The sequence below is a fragment of the Sceloporus undulatus genome, chromosome 3, assembly GCF_019175285.1.
Source record: "Sceloporus undulatus isolate JIND9_A2432 ecotype Alabama chromosome 3, SceUnd_v1.1, whole genome shotgun sequence".
NCBI classification, from domain to species: Eukaryota; Metazoa; Chordata; class Lepidosauria; order Squamata; family Phrynosomatidae; genus Sceloporus; species Sceloporus undulatus.
The window spans coordinates 236,468,520-236,493,662 of record NC_056524.1 but is presented as its reverse complement, the minus strand read 5'-3'; the positions used below and the strand labels follow the sequence as shown (position 1 = coordinate 236,493,662).

General features: G+C 40.3%; 1 protein-coding gene across 1 annotated transcript in view; it reads left to right on the top strand.

Moving 5' to 3' along the window:
* The window catches only part of SLC9A9 (solute carrier family 9 member A9), a 187,990-nt gene that overhangs the window by 130,413 nt on the left and 32,434 nt on the right, over positions 1-25,143 (top strand). Inside the window, exon 6 of the mRNA XM_042460581.1 lies at positions 15,434-15,539. Within this exon, the coding sequence (XP_042316515.1) occupies positions 15,434-15,539 (106 nt within the window). The remainder of the gene's footprint in view (positions 1-15,433; positions 15,540-25,143) is intronic.

The following is a 25,143-nucleotide window of genomic DNA, read 5'->3' as shown; positions in this document are numbered from 1 at the left end:
GATGTATATAAATTCTACATGTGTATTTTCTTTCAAAAGTAGACCTAAATTAATGTTTTGTTATGGTTCAATTCCCAAGAACTATTTTGCAACAGCGGAGAACTGCAAAATTTGTTTGACAAAGATGTTCTGAGCTTTATGTCACTCTGTGAGGTACAGGTCAGGTCAGGTCACTGCACATAAGAGTTTGCCCAGATTGGATTCCTCAAACATTCTTACATGCAGCATGGAGTTCTGTCCCATCCCACTTGCTGATCTGAGAAGTACAAGATATTATGGAGGGAGTCCATAACAGATCTCTTTCCCTTGCTCCCTTTTTGGGAGAAAGGTGGGATGTAAATTCAATAAATATATAAATTAAAATGCATCTATATGTTTTCCATATAGACTTCTATGAAAAAAAACCATAGGGTGAGTTCTTAATTTATTTACATATGCATGTATTAGTTAATTAGTTAAGTTACATTTATGTTCTACCTTTCTTCCACTATGTTCAAGGTTCTTCACTGTCTCATTTTATTCTTGTAAAACCCCTGTGAGGTAGGTCAGGCTCAGGGAGGGTAACCAGCTCAAGGTCATACAGTGAGTTTCATGGTTCAGTGCGGACTTGAACTTGAACCTCCCATGTCCTTGTCCAACACTCTAACCATTCTACCAAGTTGACACACATACCAACACTGATACTGACACTGACACTCAGTAAGCACAGGAGGTTTTTTTGTAATAGTGCAGGAACACACGTATCGCCAGCACCTATGACTCCTTGAACGCTTTCATCAGCGCTCTTTACTACAATTCTAAATATACACTGGATTGACTATGTGACAAATGTTGCTGTCCTTGAGCAAGCAGGGATCACCAGCATTGAGGCCATGCTATTGAGGACGCAGCTGCGCTGAGCAGGACACATTTGTAGGATGAAGGACCATCGCCTCCCAAAAATAGTATTCTACGGTGAACTCGCCACGGGTCAGCGTAAGAGGGGCGCTCCAAAGAAGAGATACAAGAACTTCCTGAAACAACATCTCAGGCTCAGCCAAATTGATCACCAACAATGGTCCGCTCTGGCCTCACATCGGGAGGCATGGAGACGCACTATCCACGACGCTGCAGCCTTTTTCGAGAGCTCACGCCGAACGAGTCTTGAAAAGAAACGACAACGCAGAAAGAACCACAACCCAGAAACATCACTCAAGGAGACCTTCCGCTGTGCTTTCTGCAACTGGACCTGTCTGTCTGGGATTGGCCTTTTTAGTCACCAACTTGCTTGTACAAAGCGCAGGATGAGTCCTTCCTGAATCTTTGTTCACGAAGCAAAGCCAGAGAGAGAGCAGGAACACAACTCACTGCAGTCCATATCACAAAACACATACAGCTTGTGGAAGAAACTCATTGTGTAAACAAATCTTCAAAATCAGAAGAATCCTTTACAGTTGAGTATGCTGCAATATCTCCAAATTAGCAACATCTTATCAATTTTTTATCAGAGCAACCCCTTCATACATTCTTGGAAAAACTACTCAGATTTTGCATTGTAAACTGTTTTCCATACTAAAGATAATTTAAAGGGCAGTTCCTTTATTTATTTAATGTTTTAGGTTTGCTAGATATACTTGGTGGTTTCTAGCTTACTATAATGCAGGACTAGGAATGTGGTCTTTTTTACATTGTTGAATCACAATGTAATTGTGATTCCTCACCATTTGTCATGTTGGTTAGGGCTACAGTCAAGATAGTAAAGGGTGCTGCACATCCAGAGGGCTGCTGCTATCATGACAAAGGACCACACCCTTTAACAATTATTTCCCAAAGCATTGCTACCAGTTATTGAAAGTTTTAGAACTAATATGATTAAATAAACTGGACTCATTGGTCTATGGATATGCTACAAAAAATATGATATCACTATGGTGTGCTAGTTGCTTTCACGTCAGTTCCAAATAGGGCAACCTCAAGCTGAACCTATCATGCGGTTTTCTTGGTGAGATGTTTTCTTTCAATGTTTGCCATTGCTGTCTTCTGAGAGTGAGAGACGTTGGAGTGTGGCTTTGGTGTGACTTTTGGACTCTTAGGACGCATGCATCATTGAAACACCATGCCTCCACTGTGACTCGAAGCAGCTTTATTTTGGCTGTCTGTAACAGGCCGTTGACTTAACCAAGGATATCTGATTATTCAAACCCTGTTCTAGAATTCTAGTTCAGTATTCAAGCACTCTGGATTCAGTGTTGGTATAACACACATTAATAGCAGCAGAGTTTTCCAACCCGATATTAACCATCTTATTGGAAGTACACCACACTGATTCCTATTGGAGTGACCCCTCATTGTGTTTAAGATTATAATAAGACTATACTGTTACATTAGAAATGTTGTTATTTTTCCAAGAATTCTTTGAAATGATTCAGAGTAAAGGTCAATTGTCCTCACTAGGAATTTTAGTTATGTATCTCTTATTTGTAATTACTTGAATGTTGTTATAAGCTATTAGAAAAGTGTACACATGTTTTGGAGTTTCAGTCAATGGTCACATATAGGTAAAATTAACTGAATCAAATTAGAAGTTCCATCTCTTATTGTTTATTACTGAGGGACATAATTATCTGCAAACTCCTGAGTACAGCTCTACACTAAACTAAGTGTTGGTACAGGTTCAATTTTGAGTGCCAAAGTTTTGTGGTGGATTAATTGTATTTTGATAATGTTTGATATTATAAAGTGCTCTCTAATCGGGTTTGCTTTTCAGAACAATGTTCTCTTTGTATATTTCTGAAATCATTCCTGAAACTGCTTTTGTTATCATCATTGTTATGTATACTAACAATGTATACTAAGAAACTTTTAAATTTCACATATGACAAAATGGCCCTTTGGGATTTTTCCAGTGGTATAATTCTACAGAAATGTAGAGTCCTTTCATTCTTCTGCTATGCCTACAGATTAGACTGGCCAAGTAGGAGGAAAAACAGAAAAAGAAAGCCATACCACTCCCATTTTGATGGCCACAGATTCTAAAGCCACCCCAATTCTTTCCCTGGATACAGTAAAAGAAACTGGGCCATGGAATTTCCACACTTAGTATTCCTTTGCCTCTAAAACCATATTAACACATCAGACTTACCAGGTAACCAGTGCCTGTTCATATTCTTTGTGGGACACCATTCACACCAACTCCACAATATTCCATATGGACTAGTAGGTTTTGGCCAAGTATGAGCAGAGTCCCCACATTCACTTCCATTAAGGATTTAGTGGATTCATTTTGTCCTGCATTCTACTTCCCTGAATGATAGTTAACTAAGAAAATATCTACAAGTAATTGCTGAACTAGAATATGTCACAGTTTTCAGTGTCTTCCATAAGCTATGAACCTCCTTGGGTCTCATATTGATAAAAAGTGGGGTGTAAGTTAAATAAAAAACACATTTCTCTCCAAACCCTGTATACATATACTGATATGGACACTCATTTTTGTATTTTGAGCATACATATAATTATTTCAAGATTCTTCTTTCTTTGTGCTGTGTAATAGAGGTGCTCAAAAGTTTCTTGGAGATTTTGAAAACATAGCACAATAAAATCTTTTTTCAATTGAGTTTGCGTTTCTTTTCCCAACATTTTACCAATGAGCACATGTGCATCGATAGTGCAGGAGAAGTAAAAGACATAAAGAAACTGAAATCTGTGAAACTGTACATTCCCAATGCTTTGTACAAAATTCAGAAACAAAAGACATTAAACAATAGGGGATTCCTAATTGATTGTTTACACTTTTGAAATGAGATAATTTGGAACTCCTAAATTCAGAGAGAGATGGGAACTTTGAACTCATACTGTTGATTCAAAGAATCAAGGCCTGATGATAAGATGCTTTCATTCTTTGTGACAGAGAATCAAGGAAAGCAGATGTGCAGGACAGAAAGGATTTTCTGTTTCTACTTTGAAATGCAAAATATTAACTTCTGTATTTCTTCCCCCCAACAAAATCTGTGAATGTCAACTATCACCTGGAGCTCACAAATTTTAGTGTAAAGAAAAGTTGACAAAATGCTTCTCAGTCCACAGTGGAAAATGAAGAAGAAAAATCCAGAAATGTTTATTTCCTTCATTTCCCATTATATTCTTAACACTAAACATGTTCCAAAACATTCCACAGCACCTTTTTGGACTTTATCATTTCAAAAAGTGGATCATAGATGTTATAACTGTACATTCCAAAAGGTCAAACACTGCTTGTAAAAACTTTGCATCTGAGAAAAGCCTTCCAGCCTCTTCATTTCCCTTACATGCTAATTTTGCTCTGTGAAAAATTACAAGGGCACATCTACACTCAATTCTCTCAGCTGCAGTCTCATACAGTCCTGGAAAGGCTATTGCACTTCACCATTTAATATTGGTGATCTTATGGTACTGACATTCTAATCGGAAAATACTTTGCATACCTGTACCTTTCCCCCTCCTACAGTGACATTTAGAGCACAAGGAAACATTTGCCTCAATAAAGGTTTGCTGAAGCAGAACTATTTCAAAGCTTTGTGAACTCCCTTGCCTTCAATTAGGCTGATAATCAAAATGCTCTTTTCTATTTACAGTTTCTATGGTTACATCTGTATAGCTAGTGTGGGTTGTCCCATGTTTCATTTTCTTTTCCAAATCACACAAAACAGCTGGAAAATATTTAAAAAGTGTATCAAGGATGGAGGGGGGGGGAAGAGATTGGTAATTAAAAAGCTTTATTGATGTTTTCTTTCTGGAGCTAAGCCTTGAGTAGATTGGCTGATTAGCAGTGCCAGGAATCTATAATTACAGCTGGAATTTTTATTTTTAGCACAAGGGCTTTTCAATATGGTTGGTTTAGTTGGGAAGTATCCTATCTTGTTGTCTTCCCACTTGTCATTCAAACCTGGCCTGTTGGCCCTGACAGAATATTTTTAACCTTGTTATAATCAGACTCTCAAAGAGAATACACCAGTGGCTTTAGTAATGTTGGTTTATTTCGCTTAAATTGCAGGTATACAACTGAATCCCATTGTATGTCCCTTTAATTGGTCTGTGTCATTGTATTTGAGGTCCTCCTTCTAGAATAGGAAACAACTGGTTGACAAATTTCATAAGAAACAAAGGATAACAGGGAACAGGTTGTAATTTCTACTTTTTGTGGGGTAATAATGAGAAAATCATAAGTTTTACTTTCTCCTGCACTTGGATTTTTGAAATCACACATTCTTTCTATCCCAAACGTGAAGAAAATTGAAACAAACCTTTCCACATTTTCACTAGCCAGGTTCAATAGATATAATTATTCCCTGCCTGGAGGGGGCTATTTATACCTGCCTGCCTGCCATGTTATGTTAAGGTTGAGTCTCACTGGAGTGGGCAGCCTTGATTCTGCAATAACACAGAATCAAACACAATTTTTAAAGAATGAAGCATTCACAGTCCTAAGAATGGATGGATGAATCCAATAATTTCTAACCCCCCCTCCCCCTTGCATCATGTGCTTTTTAAATCTTGCATTTGTTTGACCACAAATCAAGAGAAAATTGTGTGGGGTTTTTGTATTTTTTAAAAAAAATTCACCCACCATTAGTTCAGGATGGTACAGAGGCCCATACAGAAGCCAGCCCACTCTAGAAGGGACTGAAGGAGAACATCCTGTTAACTGCTTGACAGCTACAGTGAAACAAGTCTAGCACTGATGGCATATCTCCTGTTGTAGCATAACAACACTGGCAGAGTAAGAGATGAAGAGCATTAAATCATAAGCCTGGGAGAAGAGTATTATAATTTATCTTTGTTTTGATCTCATCTTCTCTTTATAGTTCACATATATGTATATATATTGCTCTCATTATTTTCAGGCTACATTTTCTGGATTCCCTTTTCAACAGACAGTGCCAAGAAGACAAACAAACATGAGTTACTGCTACTTTTTGCTATAAGATTGATTGGCATTGCAAATTATACATACTTTTTTTGAGCCTGTCATATTTTTTTAACAAGACGGTTTATTAGATTTGTGTAGAAGCTGATTATGCCTAGCTCAGTATCTGTTAATATGTGTCAGTACAGGATATGAAACAGAACTTGAAATAACCAAGCATAATAATTTAAACTTTTTATTGTTAGGCAGTCTCAGTCCCTGCTGAGAGGGAGAGAACTTAATGCTTGACTGTTCCAACCCTCTACATATTTTTATGTTTCCAGTTTTTGTGTACGGATCAATTCTATAACTTTATTAACATTACTATATAGCAGGTCTCAGAAAGATGAGGCTCTGCAAATGTAGTTGGACTTCAGCTCCCAGCATTCTTCATTATTACCTATGCTGGCTTGAACCAGTAGCATTTGCTGTCCAACAAGATCTAGAATTCCGCAATTATTCCCATGTACATCCCCATTATATAGAGATAATGATGTATTTAATTTCTGTTCATTTCTGTATGGCTCAGGTCTATGATATTTGACAGACCGTATCTCCTGGTATGAAACGGCCTGGACCCTGAAGAGGCCCTTCTGTCCGTCCCACCACTATGACAAACACGGTTGGTGGGAACAAGAGAAAGGGCCTTCTCAGTGGCTGTCCCTAGACTCTGGAACTCCCTGCCCAGGGAGATCAGAATGGCTCCCTCCTTGTTGGCTTTCTGCCGGCATGTTAAAACTTTCTTATTCAGGCAGGCTTTTTAATGTTTTTAAAGGACTAGGGTGTTGTATCATTTTAAGTGTTTTAAAATTTTATCTTTTTAACTGTATTTTTATTCTTTTAATTAATTAATCTATTTTAATATTCTAACAATTTAATTCTGTTTTAATGTATCACTTTTCTGTGTTTTTAACTGTATTGTTATTAAATATTATAAAGCTGCTATGAATCCCAGTTCTGGGAAAAGAGTGGGATACAAATAAATATTATTATTATTTCTGATAGGAAATTACAAAATTTATAGATATAGCCATGTTTGAAGTAGAAAAAACTTGAGACTTTAAAAATTAGAATATGAGAGAAACTAAAATTGGCAGATATGTGTGTCCATACCCAGAGCACTGAGTTCTCAACTCTTAAAGTCTTCTTTTAAATCTCTATATATTCAAACATGTTAGTGCTGAATTTAAGTTACCACCTCTTTCCCTCACTGCCCGCCCCCATCTTTAGCATTTATATGGCAACCAGATACAACACTGTTACCTCCATTCTGGAACCAACTGTCCCTATTGTAATTGTCATGTGAGGGTAAATTTCATTTCAGTGGTTTGGGTTTGTTTGGATGTTTTAGGTATTTACTCAAACATGCATGCTTCATATTTGGGACAGACTGAACTTGTGTTTTGTTTTTAAATGCATGTGGGAGCAAACAAAACTGATAGATTTTCTTATCCCCAGGCTTATAGTATTCTCTGTCCTTTTCAAATGAAAATTGTTATTCCACAAGTCACAAATCAAAGCTAGAGGACTATGATATAAGACTACAACCAATCAAATCTTCCAGAAGGGCAATGTGAAAGAGTATAAAACTACCTTACCTAACATGGAGAAAATAGATGGAGAAGTTACTCTTGCTATTTCATAATTTTTGAACCCAGAGCCATCCACTAAAGCTAAATAGTGGGAGATACAGGACAAATATTAAGAAGCACTTGTTTACACAGCATGTAGTTAAATGATGGAATTCACCACCACTATATGAAGTTATGATTGTCAACTTGGGTGGATTTAAAAGTCAACTGAATAAATTAATGGAGAAGGAAGCCATCCATTGTTACTAGTTAGAGTAGTTACATTGCACCTCAAGTAGCAGAGGAAATATTCCTGGAGGCACAAGGTGGAGGATGTTCCTGTCCTGCTGGCGGATGTCCCAGTGCTAACTGAATGTTGCTTCCAAACACCTTACCTTACCCCATTTAGATAAATATTTGCTACTTACTTCTAAGAGAGCTGGCATGGTGTAGTACAGTCGGCCCTTCTTATACATGGATTCAAGCATACATGGTTTGAAAATGTTCCAAAAAAAGTATAAATTTACCTTGGTTTTCCATTTTTTATAAGGGACACCATTTTGCTATGTCATTATATTTAATGGGACTTGAGCATACACGGATTTTGTTATACACAGGGATCTTGGAACCAAACCCCAGCGTATAACAAGGGTCCACTGTACATTTAGTGTTAGACTACCATTCTGGAGACCATGGAAACGTACTCTCGGCTTCAGAGAAAGGCAAAAGTAAACCCTCTCTGAACAAATTTTTCTTAGGGTTGCCATAAGTCAGAAATGACTTGAAAACATACAACACTTACTTCTATGGAGTAAAAAGTAAAGTACTGGATCTGTTGTACTGAGGTATCGCCTGCTATCCTATTAAATGCAGTTAGACCCCCCTTTCTTTCCTTAGCTGAGAGAAACCCTGCTACAGGCCTGTATTAGTAGCCTTGCCTGGGAGCCACAGAGAACCTTGTTAATAAAACAGGTTATGTCACCAGCATTTTATTGAACCAGAATTCCACGATTACCACCTATAACACACTGTTACCCACAGATAACACATGCAGAGTTGGAGACACAATTTTGCCAAGCTACAAGTTAAGATTGTTGGTGTCTAAAGTAGTAGCTTGTCCTATGCCTACGCAAGCTTAATGCCTCGTTCTGGTGAGCAAAGGGTCTGGGTGGGAAAAGCCCCAGCTATAAATTGTTCCTCTTGATCACTAATACATGATTACAGTAATTCTTTTTCTTCAATAAACACAGAACATCACCTCTGACCTTATTCAGCTCTTTGGAAATTGTATTTCTTAAGCTATCTACTTCAAGGTTCTTATTACACCTGGGCTTCTGCTATGTGAATTCTAAAAACTGAATTAGGCCCATGAGGTAAATAAAACACTCTAAAATTCCTCCACTTAGGGATTGCCAATCCCACCTGCAGGTGGGGACCAGTCCCCTTTTTGGCTGGGGGGTACCGGCCCAGTCCCGCCTGGTTCCCGCCATTCTGGACTTTGGGGCCAGGCCCTGGCATGCGCTCCTGGTCCATCACACAGTCACTCCATGCAGCTGGCCAGTCACCCACCTCCGCCTCCTCCTCCTCCTCCTCCACCTCCATTTGCTCTCCCAGTGACTGTGTGGGCAGTCTGCTTGGGCCGCGGCCGGCTTGGCAGCACACACTCGCCCGCCTTTGCGCACCCCATTTTTTTTTTTTTTGGGGGGGCCCGTTGGGGCTCTAACATGGGCAGCTTGTCCCCTTGACGCTGGCTGGCCAATGGCAGAACAGTGGGGGGGGGGCTGTTTCCAGCCCCGTGGGCCAACATAAGGCAGGCGTAGGAGCCTCAGAGAAGGAGGAGCCGAACAGAGTAGGATTTTTCTAAACGTGTGTTTTTTTGTGTATTTTTGGTTGCTTTTATTAATGCTAAACAAGTCTGCCTTGTTTTGACCAATTTATATTGATGATTGATGATATTGATAGCAGCCAGCTTTCTGATGCGAAGACCGTTTGACTTTCAAAGTGTGTTTTTTGTGATTTTTTGGTGCTTTTAATACTAACAAATCTCGCCTTGTTTTGACAAAGATAGTGATGATGATGCTGATATAATCGTACGCCAGCTTTTCTGAAGCACGACGTGTGACTTCCAAAGTGTGTTTTTTGTGTATTTTTGGAGTTTAATGCTAACAAGTCTGCCTTGCTTTTAACAATGATAGGTGATGATGATGATATATGATGATTGATGATTGATGATGATGATGATGCTGATGATATCAGCTAGCTTTTTTGAAGTGAAACAATATGCCTTTCCAAAGTGTGTTTTTTTGTGTATTTTGGCTTTTAATGATAACCAAGTCTGCCTTGTTGTGACAATGATGGTGGTGGTGGTGGTGTGGTGGTTGTGGTGGTGGTGGTGGTGGTGGTGGTTGATGATGATATTGATATCAGGCAAACTTCTGAGGCATGCGCTTCACTGTTTTGAAGCCGAGAGATTGACTTCCAACGTGTTTTTTTTCTATTGTGTATTTTTTGTGCTTCTAATGCTGTTTGCCTTGTTGTGACAATGATGGTGATGATGATTATGGTGATATTGATATCAGCAAGCCTCTCAGGCATGGCCAATGTAAGTTGCTCTGATTTTTAAAAACTCATGAGCAGTGAAGAAAAATCAAAGTGCCTTGACCAAGTACACACTTCTGAGAAGTACAGTTGGTGCAAGACACCTGAAACCGAGGGCAAATCCATTTCTTGTTAAACCACCTTGACATGTTAAATATGCACAGCCATGTGAACCCATGCTAAGTGTTAAACCCAAAGGGCTTGGTTATGCAATAAGCCTCTGAAATATGCAAGAGGCCATGTTAAATAACCCAAATGTGCTGTTGTGTATTTTGGAAGGGGGAGGGGGTTGGCCAGAAAGGGAAGTACATTTCTGCCATCTTTCTAGGAATGCCAAAATGTCCTCCATTTTGAGTATGCCTAAGAAACATGTGTTTATATTAATGCTTTTTTAAATTATTAATTTTTTTTAGTTGTTTGTGTGTCCTCCATTTAAAAAAATGTCCTACATTTGGGTCTAAATTTTGTCCTACATTTGTCCCGGTTTGGAAGTTGACAGTTATGGCAACCCTACTCTTACTCAAGAAGGAATTACACATGCAACATGATGACTGGTGCATGGAAACAACAATAGTTGCAGTACAAGGAAAGGCAGCTTCTCATGATATGTCAGATGTTAACCTGGCACCCTAGAGGCAGTACTAAATCTTGGGATTCCTTTGCTATAGAGATATAGTTGATAGCACAATTATGTACCAGAGTGAGAAGCAATGAAGTGAATGCAGTGAAATGCTATGTAATTTTCCAGTCTTGCAGATTATTAGAAATATTTACAAGGAATTAATTCCTGGCAGAAAAATAAGCATTCACCATCTATGGGAAAGGGTGCTGATATGAAAATCATTCTTGAAAAATCTTCAAAAGAATACAGTAGCAGGGTTTTCATAACATAATAGCAGGAAGAGGTTGAGTAATTCTATTTTGATGTAAGGAACACTTTGTAGAAGCTAAACTATTAGAACAAATAACTTTCCTTGGGGAAGAAATCCTGTGCAATTTAAATAAAAACCATGCTAGACATTGTGAGATTTTCCTAAGGGCTTTTAGAGAATGGAGAGAGTAAAAATTCTGATCTGTCCTTTTGGTAATCTCAGTAATTATTAACCAAATTTTTTTTATATCAAAGCAATTAATGTCCTATATACTTGTATCCTAAAATCATTTTGGATGCTACAGCTTGGTGATAGCAGTGTGGCGATGCAGAACAAATTATCCATAATTTCTGCTTCCTTTAAGCTTCCTCTAGAAGATACATCATGAGAAGATGCTGGAAAATCCCCTTCAAATTGATTACGGCAAGAATGAGTAAAAGGTGGAAAGTGTTACAATGTATAGTGACTCAATATAATTTCAAATTTCAAATACTTTCATATAGAGTTTCGAATGTTTATCTTAAAAATAATCTGTTACAGTTATGTTCTCAAGACCCTAAATGTACTTAGGATATTTGCAGAGTGTTCTTACCACCCAAAGTTAAAAGGGACTGTTCAACTAGTCCATCTTTTTCCCCCTTTAATTTGTTTTCTTTGATAAGAAAACAAAATATGGAGGAAAGAATGGGAAAATTTGGGAAGGCTACAAATTGAAAAAGGTAATTCTGGACTTTCCATAAACTTCCATGGATCAATTGCTGTAGAAGCATAGTAAAAGCCTCATCTGGAAGTATTTCTTAGGGGCTGTTCAGACAGGGACTGCCCTGTTTGAGCCAGATTGGGGCTGCGGCAACTGCACGCCACAGCCTCGATCTGGCCTTTCCAGGGCGCAAAAAGGAGCGCGACTTGGTGGTGCTCCTTCAGCACAGCATCATATGGACGCAGCGCTGGAGGAGCATCATGATGCCATATGGCATGTGGAGCAGTGTGCAGCATCATGGTGCCCTGGGGGTAGAGTCAGGGCATGCATCATGTGGATGTGATGCCCAGCTCCGCCTCCAGCCCAGCCTTAATGCCCGGTCTGAACAGGGCCTAAGTTACCATTATGGTCACAGTTTTCAAAAGCTATTATTTTGTTCCACAAAAGTAATTAAATTAGTTGGTTTTAGTTAGCTTTTAAATAAAAACTGAATTCTATAAGCCACTGCTCTTTGGTAAAAACACATACTCCTCTCACACCTCCTTTGTCATGGCAGCAGCCACAACAGAACACAACAGACCATCAGGTAGGGCACAAGGCAGCACTTGAATGGTGTGCTGTTCCTCTTTTACCATATAGGGGAGTTAGAATCTTGTTAACTATATTGTTGATAGCTGCTCTTGAGTCAGTTCCAAGACTCTGTGGATGAGACATCTCCAAGAATTCCTATCCTCCACTGCCTTGCCCAGATCCTGCAAGCCCCTGCTCATAACCCTCCTGATTGAGTCTATCCATCTGGTTTGTGGTCTTCCTCTCTTTCTTCTACTCTCTACCTTTCCTAGCATTATTGTTTTTTCTAATGATCCATGTCTTCTCATTATGTGGCCAAAGTACGATAGTTTCAATTTGATCATCTTAGCTTGCAAGGAGAGCCCTGATCTGATGTGTTCAAGAACCAATTGTTTGTTTTCTTGGCTGTCCACAGTATCCTAAGTACTCATCTCCAGCAGCACATTTCAAATGAGTTGATTTTCATTCTGTCTGTTTCCTTCACTGTCCAGCTCTTGCATCTGTACATGGTAATTGGGAATACATTGGCTTGAACAATTCTGACTTTAGTGCTTAGTTGTATGTCTTTGCTCTTCAGTATCTTTTCATAGCTGCCCTTCCCATTCCTAGTCTTCTTCTTATTTCTTGACTGCAGTCTCCATTCTACTCAATGTTTGATCCTAGATATGGGAATTCTTTTAACTATTTCAATTTTCTGAATTTGTGTATTTCTTCTGTAGTCATTATTTTTGTTTTCTTTATGTTCAGCATCAGACCTGCCTTTGTACTTTCTTTTTTAACCTTCCTTATTAACTGTTCCAATTCCTGAACATCTTTTGCTAATATTATGGTGCTGTCTGCATATCTTAGGTTATTAATGCTGCTTCCTCCTATCTTCACTCTTTCTGTTTCTGATTCTAATCCTGCTTTTCTTATGATGTTTTCAGCATATAAACAAACAAATCAGGTGATATGATGTAGCCTAGCCTGACCCCTTTGCCTATTGGGAACCATTCTGTTTCCCCAAATTCTGTTCTGATGGTGGCTTCTTGTCCTTGGTACAGATTCCTCATCAGGACTATCAGAAGTTGTGGCATGACAATGTCTTTGAGTGCATTCCATAGCTTTTAGTGATCTATACAATCAAATGCTTTGCTGAAGTCTATAAAACACAGTCTGTTTCTTTTTAGAAAAATTTTAGTGCGATCTATTAGCTATCTCATGTTTGCAATGTGGTCCCTAGTGCCCCTTCTTTTTCTGAATCCTGCTTGCACCTCTGGAATTTCTCTCTCTATGTATGGTTGGAGTCCATGCTGCAGAATTTTGAGCATTATTTTGCTTGCATGTGAGATTAGTGCTATTGTTGTATAGTTGCTGCAGTCTTTTGTATCTCTTTTCTTGTGGACTGGTATGTATATAGAGCGTTTCCAGTCTGTTGGCCACTGCTTTGTTTTCCATATTTGTTGGCATATTTCATTTAGCACTAAAGTTGCATCTGTCTGTAAGCATATTGAGACAGCTCAATAACTAACAACTAGAGATGGGGACGCCAGACAGAAAACATGTCCAATAAAACCATCATAGTTAGTAGCAAAACTATACATGTAATTGGAACATGGAACGTGAGAAGCATGAGCCAGGGAAAACTAGACATATTAAAGAAGGAAATGGAACACATGAATATAGCAATACTAGGAGTGAGTGAGCTAAAATAGACATGAAGTTCATGGAATAGACAACTATACAGTAATCTATTCAGAAAATGAAAAAAAAAAAAACAAGAAGAAATGGGGTGGCTGTGCCCATTCCTTGATACGTCAGATCTGGTTACAGTGACACATGCTTTGGTTACATCCTGTTTGGACTACTGTAAAGTGCTCTACTTGGGGTTGCCTTTGGAAACTGTTTAGAAACTTCAGTGGGTCCAAAATGCTGCAGCTAGAATGCTGACTAGAGCCAGTTACAGGGAACGTATAACTCCTGTATTGAAACAGCTTTGTGGGCTACTGGTTGGTTTTTGAGCACAATTCAAAGTGTTCATCATGACCTATAAAGCCCTACATGGCTTAGGTCCAGACTATTTGAGAGACCATATCTTCCCATATGAACCACCTAGAGCCCTAAGATCCTCAGAAGACTTTCTCTCGGTCCTACCACCATCCCAGGCTCGCCTGGTGAGGACCAGAGAGAGAGCCTTCTCAGGGGCTGTTCCCACCCTGTGGAATTCCCTTCCATGGGAGACTTGGCTGGCCCCCTCATTGCTGGCCTTTCCCCAGCAGACGAAGACATTTTTATTTAAACAAGCCTTTTAAGATCTTGAAGGCTTGGGTTTTTTTTGGGGGGATGAGGGGGTTGGTTTTAGATTATTATTTTTAACTTTGTATGTTTTAAATTTTATATTTGTAATTTTAAAATGATTTTAATTGTACAATTTTAATCATTTTAATGTGTTTTATATATGTTGTTAGCTGCTTTGTGTCTCACTTTGGGAGAAAGGCGGGATTAAAAACAAGATAAATCAAATAATAAATAAAGGAACTTATAATATAACTGTGGTCAACATCTGCCAGAAGATGATCATAGAATCATGCTGGAGGACTTATAGATGCCTAGAGAAATGTTTTCTCTAGGAACGTCTAGGTTCTCCAGCACACCTCTATGGTCAACTTCTGGCAGAGTTGTGCTAAAGGACCAAGAGAGTTCTAGAAAGAACACACTAATCAAGATCTCAAATAATCAAATCCTCAAAAGTCAAAGCCACAAATATGGGGGGCCAACTGTAGTTTTTTCAGTACTTGACATTTATAATTTATTATTTCCACACTCAATTACATTATGGAATAAGGGATCAGAATGAAAGGAAAAGCCAACAAACTAAATAGATGTTCTTCTAAGTTAAGGTAATGCAAATCAGGGCTCCTTAAGAAGAAAAACCAGCCCTTAATATAAGATGTAGTGAGCCACCTGTCTTAGACAGTGAACTGAGGAAGGTGACACTCTTTGGTGGCTTGGGCTGGTCTGGAGCATTATGATATCCATGCATATTTTTCAGTCACTGTAGCAGAACTTACACTGCTTGTACATACAAATGTGTTGATGAATAATATAAAAAAAATGGCTTTTTTCTTCTTGAATAGTGTCAGCCCATGTAGTCAAAGATACCTGTGCAAGAGATGATTTATTATGATCATTATGATGATTATGATTATTTTCTTTCTAGTGACTGTCCTGGCTATTTTCCATGAACTTCATGTTGATACAGATCTCTACACTCTCCTTTTTGGCGAAAGTGTCCTAAATGATGCTGTGGCTATTGTTCTGACATAGTAAGTACAAATGCTTGTCTCTTTTGTGGAGTGCAAAGGTCTGTGTTGTTTTTTTCAGCACATCTGAATTATGACACCCTGTACAAATGAGATTCAGAGCTTGAATCTGGGCTCTCAGTTGAATCGTGAAATTACTATTTTGTGTTTCCCTACAAAAAAATGTTATTAAAAACAAACTTGCTGTGTGTGTCCATGTTGCTTCTGATTTATGGCAAACCTAAGCTGAACCTATTGTGGGATTTTCTTGGCAATATTTTTCCAGAGGGGTTTTGCCTTTTCCTTCCTCTGAGGCTGAATATGACAGGATTTTGGTATCCAGCTTTTTTTTAAAGGACTACAGGTCTCAGTATCCCCAAGCCAGCGTAGAATCTGCCTATACTAGCTGGGGGATTATAGAAAGTGTAGCCCCCAAATAACAACTTGTCTAAGTTCTGTTTTAGTATATTAATTACCTTCCCATATTTTTAAAAGTGTTACCTGAAAAAAGACATCCATTAAGCCTAAAGAATTTACATTCTGGAGCCCTCTCTCCTGAATTTGCTGCATTCTTTTTCTGAGGCAAAAGCTATAGAACAGTGTAATTTGACTTCAGCTAAGAAGCCAAAGAACCAGAAGGCTGCAGTAGGAACATTTCTCTAACTTTAACAGAGAATTCTTCTATGTATTTCAGTTAATACATCTCAAAAAGAACACCTACACTCAGCATTTAGCTGAGGTGAAAGTACTCAGGAAATCCTCTCCATACATTAATGCGTATATGCATATGTGACCTTGTGTCATTAGCAAGAATGAGATCAGTGCCTCTTTACATTAAGTATGTGCTTCTTTAGTTTCCTGACAAAAAAAAGGTCATTTGCTAACAGAAGTGGATTTAAGGACTAAAATTGCCAGATTAGTACCATTTCAAGCCCTGAGATTTCAGATCCAAAACCTATGGCCAAAGGAGAACCCCTGGTGAAGCCATTATGGATAATACTTTAAGTTACTCAAAGTATTCCATTCATTAAAAAAAACTAGCCAAGGAGTATACAGATATACAGTCAGCTCTTCTTATACACGGATTTTTATACACGGATTCAAGCATCCACAATTTGAAAATGTTAAAAAAATATATACATTTCAAATATCAAACCTTGATTTTCCATTTTTATAAGGGACACCATTTTACTATGTCATTATATTTAATGGGACTTGAGGATACATGGATTTTGGTTCCAAGATCCCACGGGGGATCTTGGAACCAAACCCCAGCATATAACAAGGGTACACTGTACTCCTATATATATAACTCCATGATTGTCAACACTTGGTGGGGACAGTCCAACTTTAAGAAATGCAACATTTAAAAATTACCTCTTATATAGTGCAACCCTATACATTGCTTTTGCACAAATGGTGTCCCTTTCATGCAGAAAGTCCAATGGGAATAGATACTAGGATAAATGTGATTAGAATGGCTGTCAAGATAAGTGTGATGTAGAGGACTGCAGTCTTGATTAAAAGACTGGTTATACATGTGTTAAAACAGTAACCAATCCATGTTTACTGAGCTTGAAATTATATTCAGTGAACCAAATCCTCCATTAATCAAAATTCCAAGAGAACTGGCATAATACTTGGCTATGATTTTGTTTTGTTGGCGATTATTCCACTAGGCATATATTCTTCTACACATATTATTCTGCTAGGCAGAAAAGCCTGAAAGATTAGTGTCCTGTCTGAAATTCCAAGCACTGGAAGTATCCTGAATGTGTAAACTGATCAGGAAAAGGATAGGCAGCTACAAAAATATTTATTTTCTTCTGGATGGTGTAATATTCTCCAGCTACGCCTTGTGTGGATTGTTGAATTTCAACCCCAAATACTACAAATCTTCATCATCATCCAAAATCTAATGTAGCCTTGACACAAAATTTCAGAGCTGGAGTGCCCCAAGGCCTACAGTATATAAGCTTTCCTAAACTGCATTGTTTAAATGGCTATCAGGGGTATCCCAACCTCTTTTCTTCTTTCAGTGCATGCAAAAGTAACTCTTCTCAAAGGGAGAGTCCCGTTTACTCATGGAGGCTTTCCAAATATGTAAGAATATCTTGTGTAGATAACCTTCATGGGTATAAGGGCATACCCCATTCAGAAACATCAGTTTTGCACAAGTCCAATTACATCCCAAATCTACAAAGTAGTGATACCTTTACTGAGACAACCAAAATGCTTAAAATATATGTTGCAAGATGTTGGTGCTGATGTTCCGATTTTGGACGGATATCTATGCAAGCAGGGCACTCCTCCTTCTGGCCATGTGGAAAATTTAAATTCCATTAGCAAAACATGTTTAACCCACATCCATTAGGAACACCTGAAGAGAGGTACCCTGTAGTATAAAATTAATAATTTATTCAACCAGAACAAAAGCAGAACAAAAGGGAATCCTGGGAATGATAGTTTTTGTGGCACCAAATCTCTCTGACAGAGAAGGCTAAATGTCTAACAAAACTACAGTTCCTGGAATTCCCTAGCATTGAGCCAGGGCAGTGAAAGCAGTCGCAAACTGGATTTCTGCAGTGGGTTTTGGACCTGCATCATCTGTCAGAGCTTCAGGATGATTAACATTAGAAATGTAAAGAAAGGTTATAAATTTTCTCATTATTCATCATGTTTTTATTTTTTTTTTAAATTATTTATTTATTTATTGGTATTTTATCACTGTGCCATAAAAATTTCATTTGCACAAAAACGATTGGGTTTGTGCAAAATTAAACTATTGTTTTACATAAAACAGCATGGTTTTGCAAAATACACCACTTCTGCACAAAAATGTTGGGGTTTGTACTTTTTTGTGCTAATTAAATTTTGACAAAGAAGACTCAACAAGTGAAGGGAGGAATAAAAAATGTGCAAAACATTTCATAATCTCATTGAATGGGAGAAGAATCATTGTTCTTGCATAAGCAGTTTAAAGGCCAGCATTTATTTGCAGGATAGTGTGCAATAAGTAAAACCAGAGGAGTGAAACAGATGGGCAAAATAAAGTAGTTTCCAACCACTTTGAAGACAGGATGTTTAAATGACACAAGCCTTGAAAGTGACTGGAAAATTGGCCAAAGCCATGCTCCAGGACTAAAAGCTGTGCAACCAGTCCTTGTGTGTTTGGCCTGCCTTGGGAGTGGGCCATATGGGCAGTAGGGTTTCAACCTGCTTTTGGAAAAAGCAGGATCAGGCCACCTTTTTCTGCTTGTCTGTTCCAGCCTTAAGAGACTATTTCAGTTGACCAGTGTGTTTTGCAAGCCAAATCTTTGCAATCACTTGTGTCCATCATAGGTAAGTATGCACTGGGTTATAGTTGTGCCCCAAAATTTTAGCCTGTACTGTGGCTTGGGTCCTTTTATTGAAAAGCTGTTCTTTGATTGTTAAGTGATGCTAGTTCATTGGGTATTTATTCTGTATGTACTCAGTTATTTGAGTTCTGCTGCTCTTTGGAGTAAGTGTGTTCATAAATCACAACTGAATATATTTTTGGACTCTGTGGGAGGTGTCTATAATTTCTTCTACTGAACATGGTAATGAAAGCTGTCACAATGCATTCCAGCACTTCACAATTTACTGCTACACCACTGTAAGCCCTTACCCAGTGGCCAAAATTCATCTGTTTGTGAAAAACAGTCCCTAGTTAGTATGATTTAGACACGTGTCATTTTTAAAATAATCCAGAGTACTCACACCTTGAAATATCAAGGTTTTGCAAGGGTAGGAAGGGATCAGGTGTTGCCATCCAAGGTTGTATATATTTCATTGCATAATGAAATTGTTCTTCACACTCTTTATTGTAAAGTGATGCTAAAATCCAAATCCATAATATAAAACATCTGAAGTGGCTAAAGCAAAATAACCATAGTGGTTTTAATGGGAATATAAGTTCTGCAAATTTTAAATTGTCCATTAAGCATACTCATTAAGTTGTTCAAATTTGTCAAACAGCATTGAAGTACAACAGTTAATTAAAAGTTCAAACTAGGATCACCAAAATCATTATGAACTTTGTCAGTGAATACCAGTAGGATGTGTATAGTACTCTACATTTTTATGATCTGCTGCCAAGTTCAAACTCTGATGTGCCTTTGAAGTGATTGCAGTATTGTAGAGGCAGTGTTCAGAACTGAATTTCTCCTTCAGAATATAGTTACATGCTTTAGGCTTTGATTCCCAGTTCTATGAAATAGCCAGTTTTGCAAAGATGTAGTCTCCCTTTCTGCTTGCTGCTTCTAAACTACTGATAAAATAAGAAAAGTTGCCATGTTGAAGGACCTTGTAGAGTTCTTCACTGACACTCTCAAGAACTCTTATATCAAATGTGCCTATTTAAATGGCAAGGATATCTTTATATAGCAGCTAACAGCAAATCTCCAGCTGAGGCTTGAAAATCAGAATGTATTCTTTTTGCTTCATGCCCATCAAGTGCCGGTAATAAATATTCCACAACTAGAACTCATCTGACAGTTTGTAGGTGATGATTGCAGCCAATTCTTCTCTAGACATATTCAGCTGGAAACTTTCAACTTGTTTAGAAGTTGAAAGAAATAACTTCTACAATCACAAGAACTTAAATATACAGAATAAAATATATTAATAATAAATAATAATAAAACTTTATTTTTATACCGCTTTTCCAGCAGATCAAAGCGGTTTACAGTTTCTCAAAAAATATGCAAAAGTATACAATGCAATATAACACAATAATCATAAATAGACATTCAATTCAATAAAAATTTTAAAATCTACATACAAACAGCAAGATAAAATCTAACAGTCACAGAATCTATCAGTCGAATCCTAAAATGAACTTTCGTCAGGGAATAGCATTCTACAAGGGGTCAGGAGGGTATGCCAACCGAAATAAATGAGTCTTCAAGGCCTTCTTAAAGGCATCCAAGGTGGAACAGAGCCGGATTTTATCTGGAAGTTTATTCCAGAGGGTCGGAGGTGTCGACATGAATGTCCTTTAGTGAGTTGTTGTCAGTCTCACCCTAGGGCACTCTAGCAAATGTTACCCTGTTGTTCTGAGAGTGCGGGGCGGATTGTATGGGGAGAGGCGCTCCCTCAAGTAACTTGGGCCCAAGCCATGTAGGGCTTTATAGGTAATAACCAACACTTTGTATTGAGCCCGGAAGCTAATATACTGGTGTTATATGGTCTGACCTGGAAGTTCCAGTGACCAATCTGGCTGCAGCGTTTTGAACTAGCTGAAGCTTCCGAACCTGGTACAAAGGTAGCCCCATGTAGAGCGCATTACAGAAATCTAACTGAGAGGTTACCAGTGCGTGTACTAATGTTTCAAGGTCCTTTTGGTCCAGACAGGGACACAGTTGGCGTATCAGCCGAAGCTGGTACCACGCACTCCTGGCCATCGCATCCATCTGTGATGACAACTGTAGAGATGAATCCAGGAGTACTCCCAAATTGCGAACTTTGTCCTTTAGGGGAAGTGTTACCCCGTCCAGGACTGGATGGCAAATTTCCCTGTCAGGACTTGGGGTGCCTATCATGAGTACCTACCTCTGTTTTCTCTGGATTCAGCTTGAGTTTGTTTTCCCTCATCCAGCCCATTACTGACCCCAGACAGGCATCCAGAGGAGAGATGCCATCCTTAGTCGCTGTATCAGTCGGAGACATGGAGAGATAGATCTGGGTGTCATCAGCGTACTGATAACACCGTGCTCCATGTTTCCAGACTATCTGTCCCAGCGGTTTCATGTAAATGTTAAACAGCATGGGGGACAGAATGGCGCCCTGAGGGACGCCAGATGTCAGCTCTCTTTTACGAGAGCAACAGTCCCCCAGTCTCACCATCTGGAACATTCCTGAGAGATAGGACCAGAGCCACTGGAGCGCAGTGCCCCCGATGCCCAGCTCCCTCAGGCGCTCCAGAAGGATACCATGGTCGATGGTATCAAAGGCCACTGAGATGTCCAAGAGCACCAACAGGATCACACTTCCCCTGTTGATGCCCAGACGAAGATCATCGACTAAGGCGACCATAGCAGTCTCAACTCCGTATCCCGCCCTGAAGCAAGTTTGAAATGGGTCCAGATAATCAGTTTCCTCCAAGACGGCTTGGAGTTGGAAGGCGCCCTCTCGATCACCTTGCCCAAGAATGGTAAAAGGGAGACCGGTCTATAATTATTTCTCAGGGGGTCAAGGGAGGGTTTCTTTAAGATTGGTTTTACTATTGCCTGTTTTAAGGCAGCTGGAAATATACCCTCCCGAAGAGATGCATTAAGTATAAGATGTAATGGTGTTTTTATTGCATCTCCTCCCTGGACGGTCAACCAAGAAGGGCAAGGGTCGAGAGCGCACGTCGTCCTCCTTACACTTCCAAGGAGCTTGTCCACGTCATCGGTATTTACAAACTCAAAGCGATCCAGTATAACCTTGTTTCCAGAGTCACTGGACACCTCTCTTATTGATTCTGTCGAAAAACCAGCATCAAGATCAGCCCTTATCTGAGAGATTTTATCAGCAAAAAAGTCATTAAAAGCGTCACAGCAGGCTATAGTTGGTTCTAATAAAGGGTTCAGGATGGTCGGTACTTGTGTTAATTCCCTAACCACCCTGAACAGCTCTGCTGGATGAGACTCTGCAGATGCAATCCATGCAGCACAGAATGAATTCTTTGCTGCATCGATTGCCACAGCGTAGGAACGTAACATGTTCTCATGGAGTGTCTTATCAGATATGCGCTGGTGTTTCTGCCAGTAACGCTCTAGTCATTGCACAGCCCACTTCATCTGGCGTAGATCTTTGGTATACCAGGGTCTTCTGTTTGGAGCGGGCTGGTAAGGACACTCGGGAGCGATACTATCTATTACCCCGGTAAGGTTCTTATTCCAATTATTAACCAGGGTTTCGGCAGAATCGCCATTGTTCCCAAACATAACTATCTCTAGGGCTTCTTGGAACTTTTGCCTTCGAGGGTGGACCATTCTAATAGGTCCTCCACCCCCGAGGGGTTTTTGAATTGTGGCATTCAGTCCAACCTTGACCAGAAAATGGTCCATCCATGACACGGGGGAGATATCATTTACCTCCGCCACAGATGTTCTCGGTCCGTACTAAAGACCAGATCGAGTGTATTACCAGCACAATGTGTTGGACCCTGGACCAACTGTCATGGAATCCATGAACTGCCGAGCCACACCTGATAGATCTAATGAGCCAGCCTCAAAGGGGATGTTGAGATCCCTCAGCACAAGAAGCCTGGGGGACTCCAACACCAGCTCCAAGACCAGCTGTGTCAGCTCGGCCAGGGAGTCTGTTAGGCTACAGGGTGGACGGTAGACCAACAGAATGCCCAGACTGTCCTTGGCCTTTAGGGTCAGGTAAATACACTCGATGTGTCTCAGTTTTGGAACTGGGTTCCTGGTCAAGGTGAGGTGACTTTTATGGACAACAGCCACTCCTCCCCTCGCCCACTTTCCCTGACCTGCTCCTTCACTATATACCCAGCTGGGAGAGTTTTAGCCCAGGTCACACAGCTGTGCTCCCCCAACCAGGTCTCTGTGATGCATGCTAGGTCGGCGTTCCTTTCATCTGTCAGATCATATAAGATGTGCAATTTATTTTATATTGTACTTTTCACGTTTCACTCAATACTAGGAGTTTCAGTTACTGGAATTTAATTTATGCATTTTGTTATTACTTTTGTCAGTCATTATTCTTTAATAACCAGCCCCACACAATACCTGCTAGAGATCACTGTAGTGTACAACAAGGCAAGATAGAAATGTCAAATGATTCTAAATATTGCTAGAAAATACATGGTAGGTTGTATCCAGTTGGTCTCTCTCTCTGCTAGTGAAAAGCTCTTTTGATTCAGCAGTGACTGATGAAGACTTCTCCTGGCTCAAAGAATTAACTCCATGCAGGGCCGGCCCTACCATATAGGCGACCTAGGCGGTCGCCTGGGGCACAAAAAGGGCAGGGGCACAATTTGTGTCCCTCTGCATGCGTGCGTGCGTGTGTGCACACGCAGCCTCAGCCCAGCCCAGGGCGCCTGCTCTTCTCCTGCAAAAAAGCCAGCGACGCCTGTGCTGGCCATTGTGCTTTGTGCACGGCCGCTTCTGCGGCCTTTGCACTGCACACAGCACACAGCTCACCACCACCAAGGCTGCTGAGGCTGCCGCTGCTGAGGCCGCCACTGCAGCCTTTGGTGCAGGCAGGCAGCTTCCTGTTGCCCTGCACGCACTTTCAGGGCCGCGCGCAGGGCTAAATAGGAGGAGTTTCTCCTACTGGGGCTGGCTGGCCAATGGCTGCTGGCATGGGGTGGGCTGTTGGAGCTCCACTCTGCCCCCATTGGCCAGCCAGCCTCAAGAGGAGGAGCTCCTCCTCTTGTCCCCACGTGGGCTGGGCCGGGCCCAAGGAGGAGGAGGAGGGGAGAGGGAGGGAGGGAGAAGGAAGCGGAGGAAGGAGGAGGAAGGAAGGGAGGAGGAGGGGGGGAGGAGGAAGCGGAAGAAGAAAAGAGTAGCAGGAGGAGAGGAAGAGGGAGGAGGAGGAGGAAGAAGAGAGTACGCAAGGGAGGAAGAGGAAGAGCGGCAGAAGAAGACAAGAGAGGAGGCGGGAGGAGGATTTCCATTCCATTTGTACAGGTCTGCTTTGTTTTAACAATGATAGTGGTGATGATGATGATGATATCAGTCAGTTTCTGAGGCATGCACTCACTTTTTCTGAAGGTGAGACAATGTGACTTTCCAAAGTGCATTTCTGTGTATTTTTGGTGCTTTTAATGCTAAAAGGTCTGCTTTAACAATGATGATGATGATAATGGTGATATTGATATCAGCCAGCTTCTGAGGCATGGCCAATGTAAGTTGCTCTGATTTTTACAAACTCATGCGCAGTGAAGAAAAACCAAAGTACGTTGACCAAATACACACTTCTGAGAAGTACAGTTGGTGCAAGACACCTGAAACCGAGGGCAAATCCACTTCTTGTTAAACCACCTTGACATATTCAATATGCATAGCCATGTGAACCCGTGTTCAGTGTGAAACCCAAAGAGTTTGGTTATGCAATAAGCCTCTGAAATATGCAAGAGGCAATGTTAAAATAAAGCCATGTTCAATGCCCCAATGTGCTGTTTGGAATGGGGGGAGGGGGTTGGCCAGAAAGGGAAGTACATTTCTGTCATCTGTGTAGGAATAATACCAAAATGTCCTCCATTTTGATCATGCCTAAGAAACATGTGTCCTACATTTGTCCCGGTTTGAAGGCCCTGACTTATGCCAACCCTAGCTGGGGCAGCCCAGGCAGCAGTAGCAGGCAAAGGCAGAGGGGCTTGGCTCAGGCTGGAACGTGCACGAGCGCACCTCTGGCCCCCAGGTGCCAAAAATGCTTCTGCTGCGCTGCCCTGGGTTGCTGGGCTGGGGCTGCCTGCTGCAGAGGGCACCAAGAAGCTCTCCTCGGCTTGCCTGGGCTCTAGACCCAGCCTGGCCCTTGGCAAGCTTGGAGTGGAGAACCTTATAGGAATCCCCCTGGCCCAACTCATGCTCTGCCTGTTTTTCTCAAAAAGGTAATGTGGAGATATTTTTCTAGCCTTGTCTGTAGCTTCTGG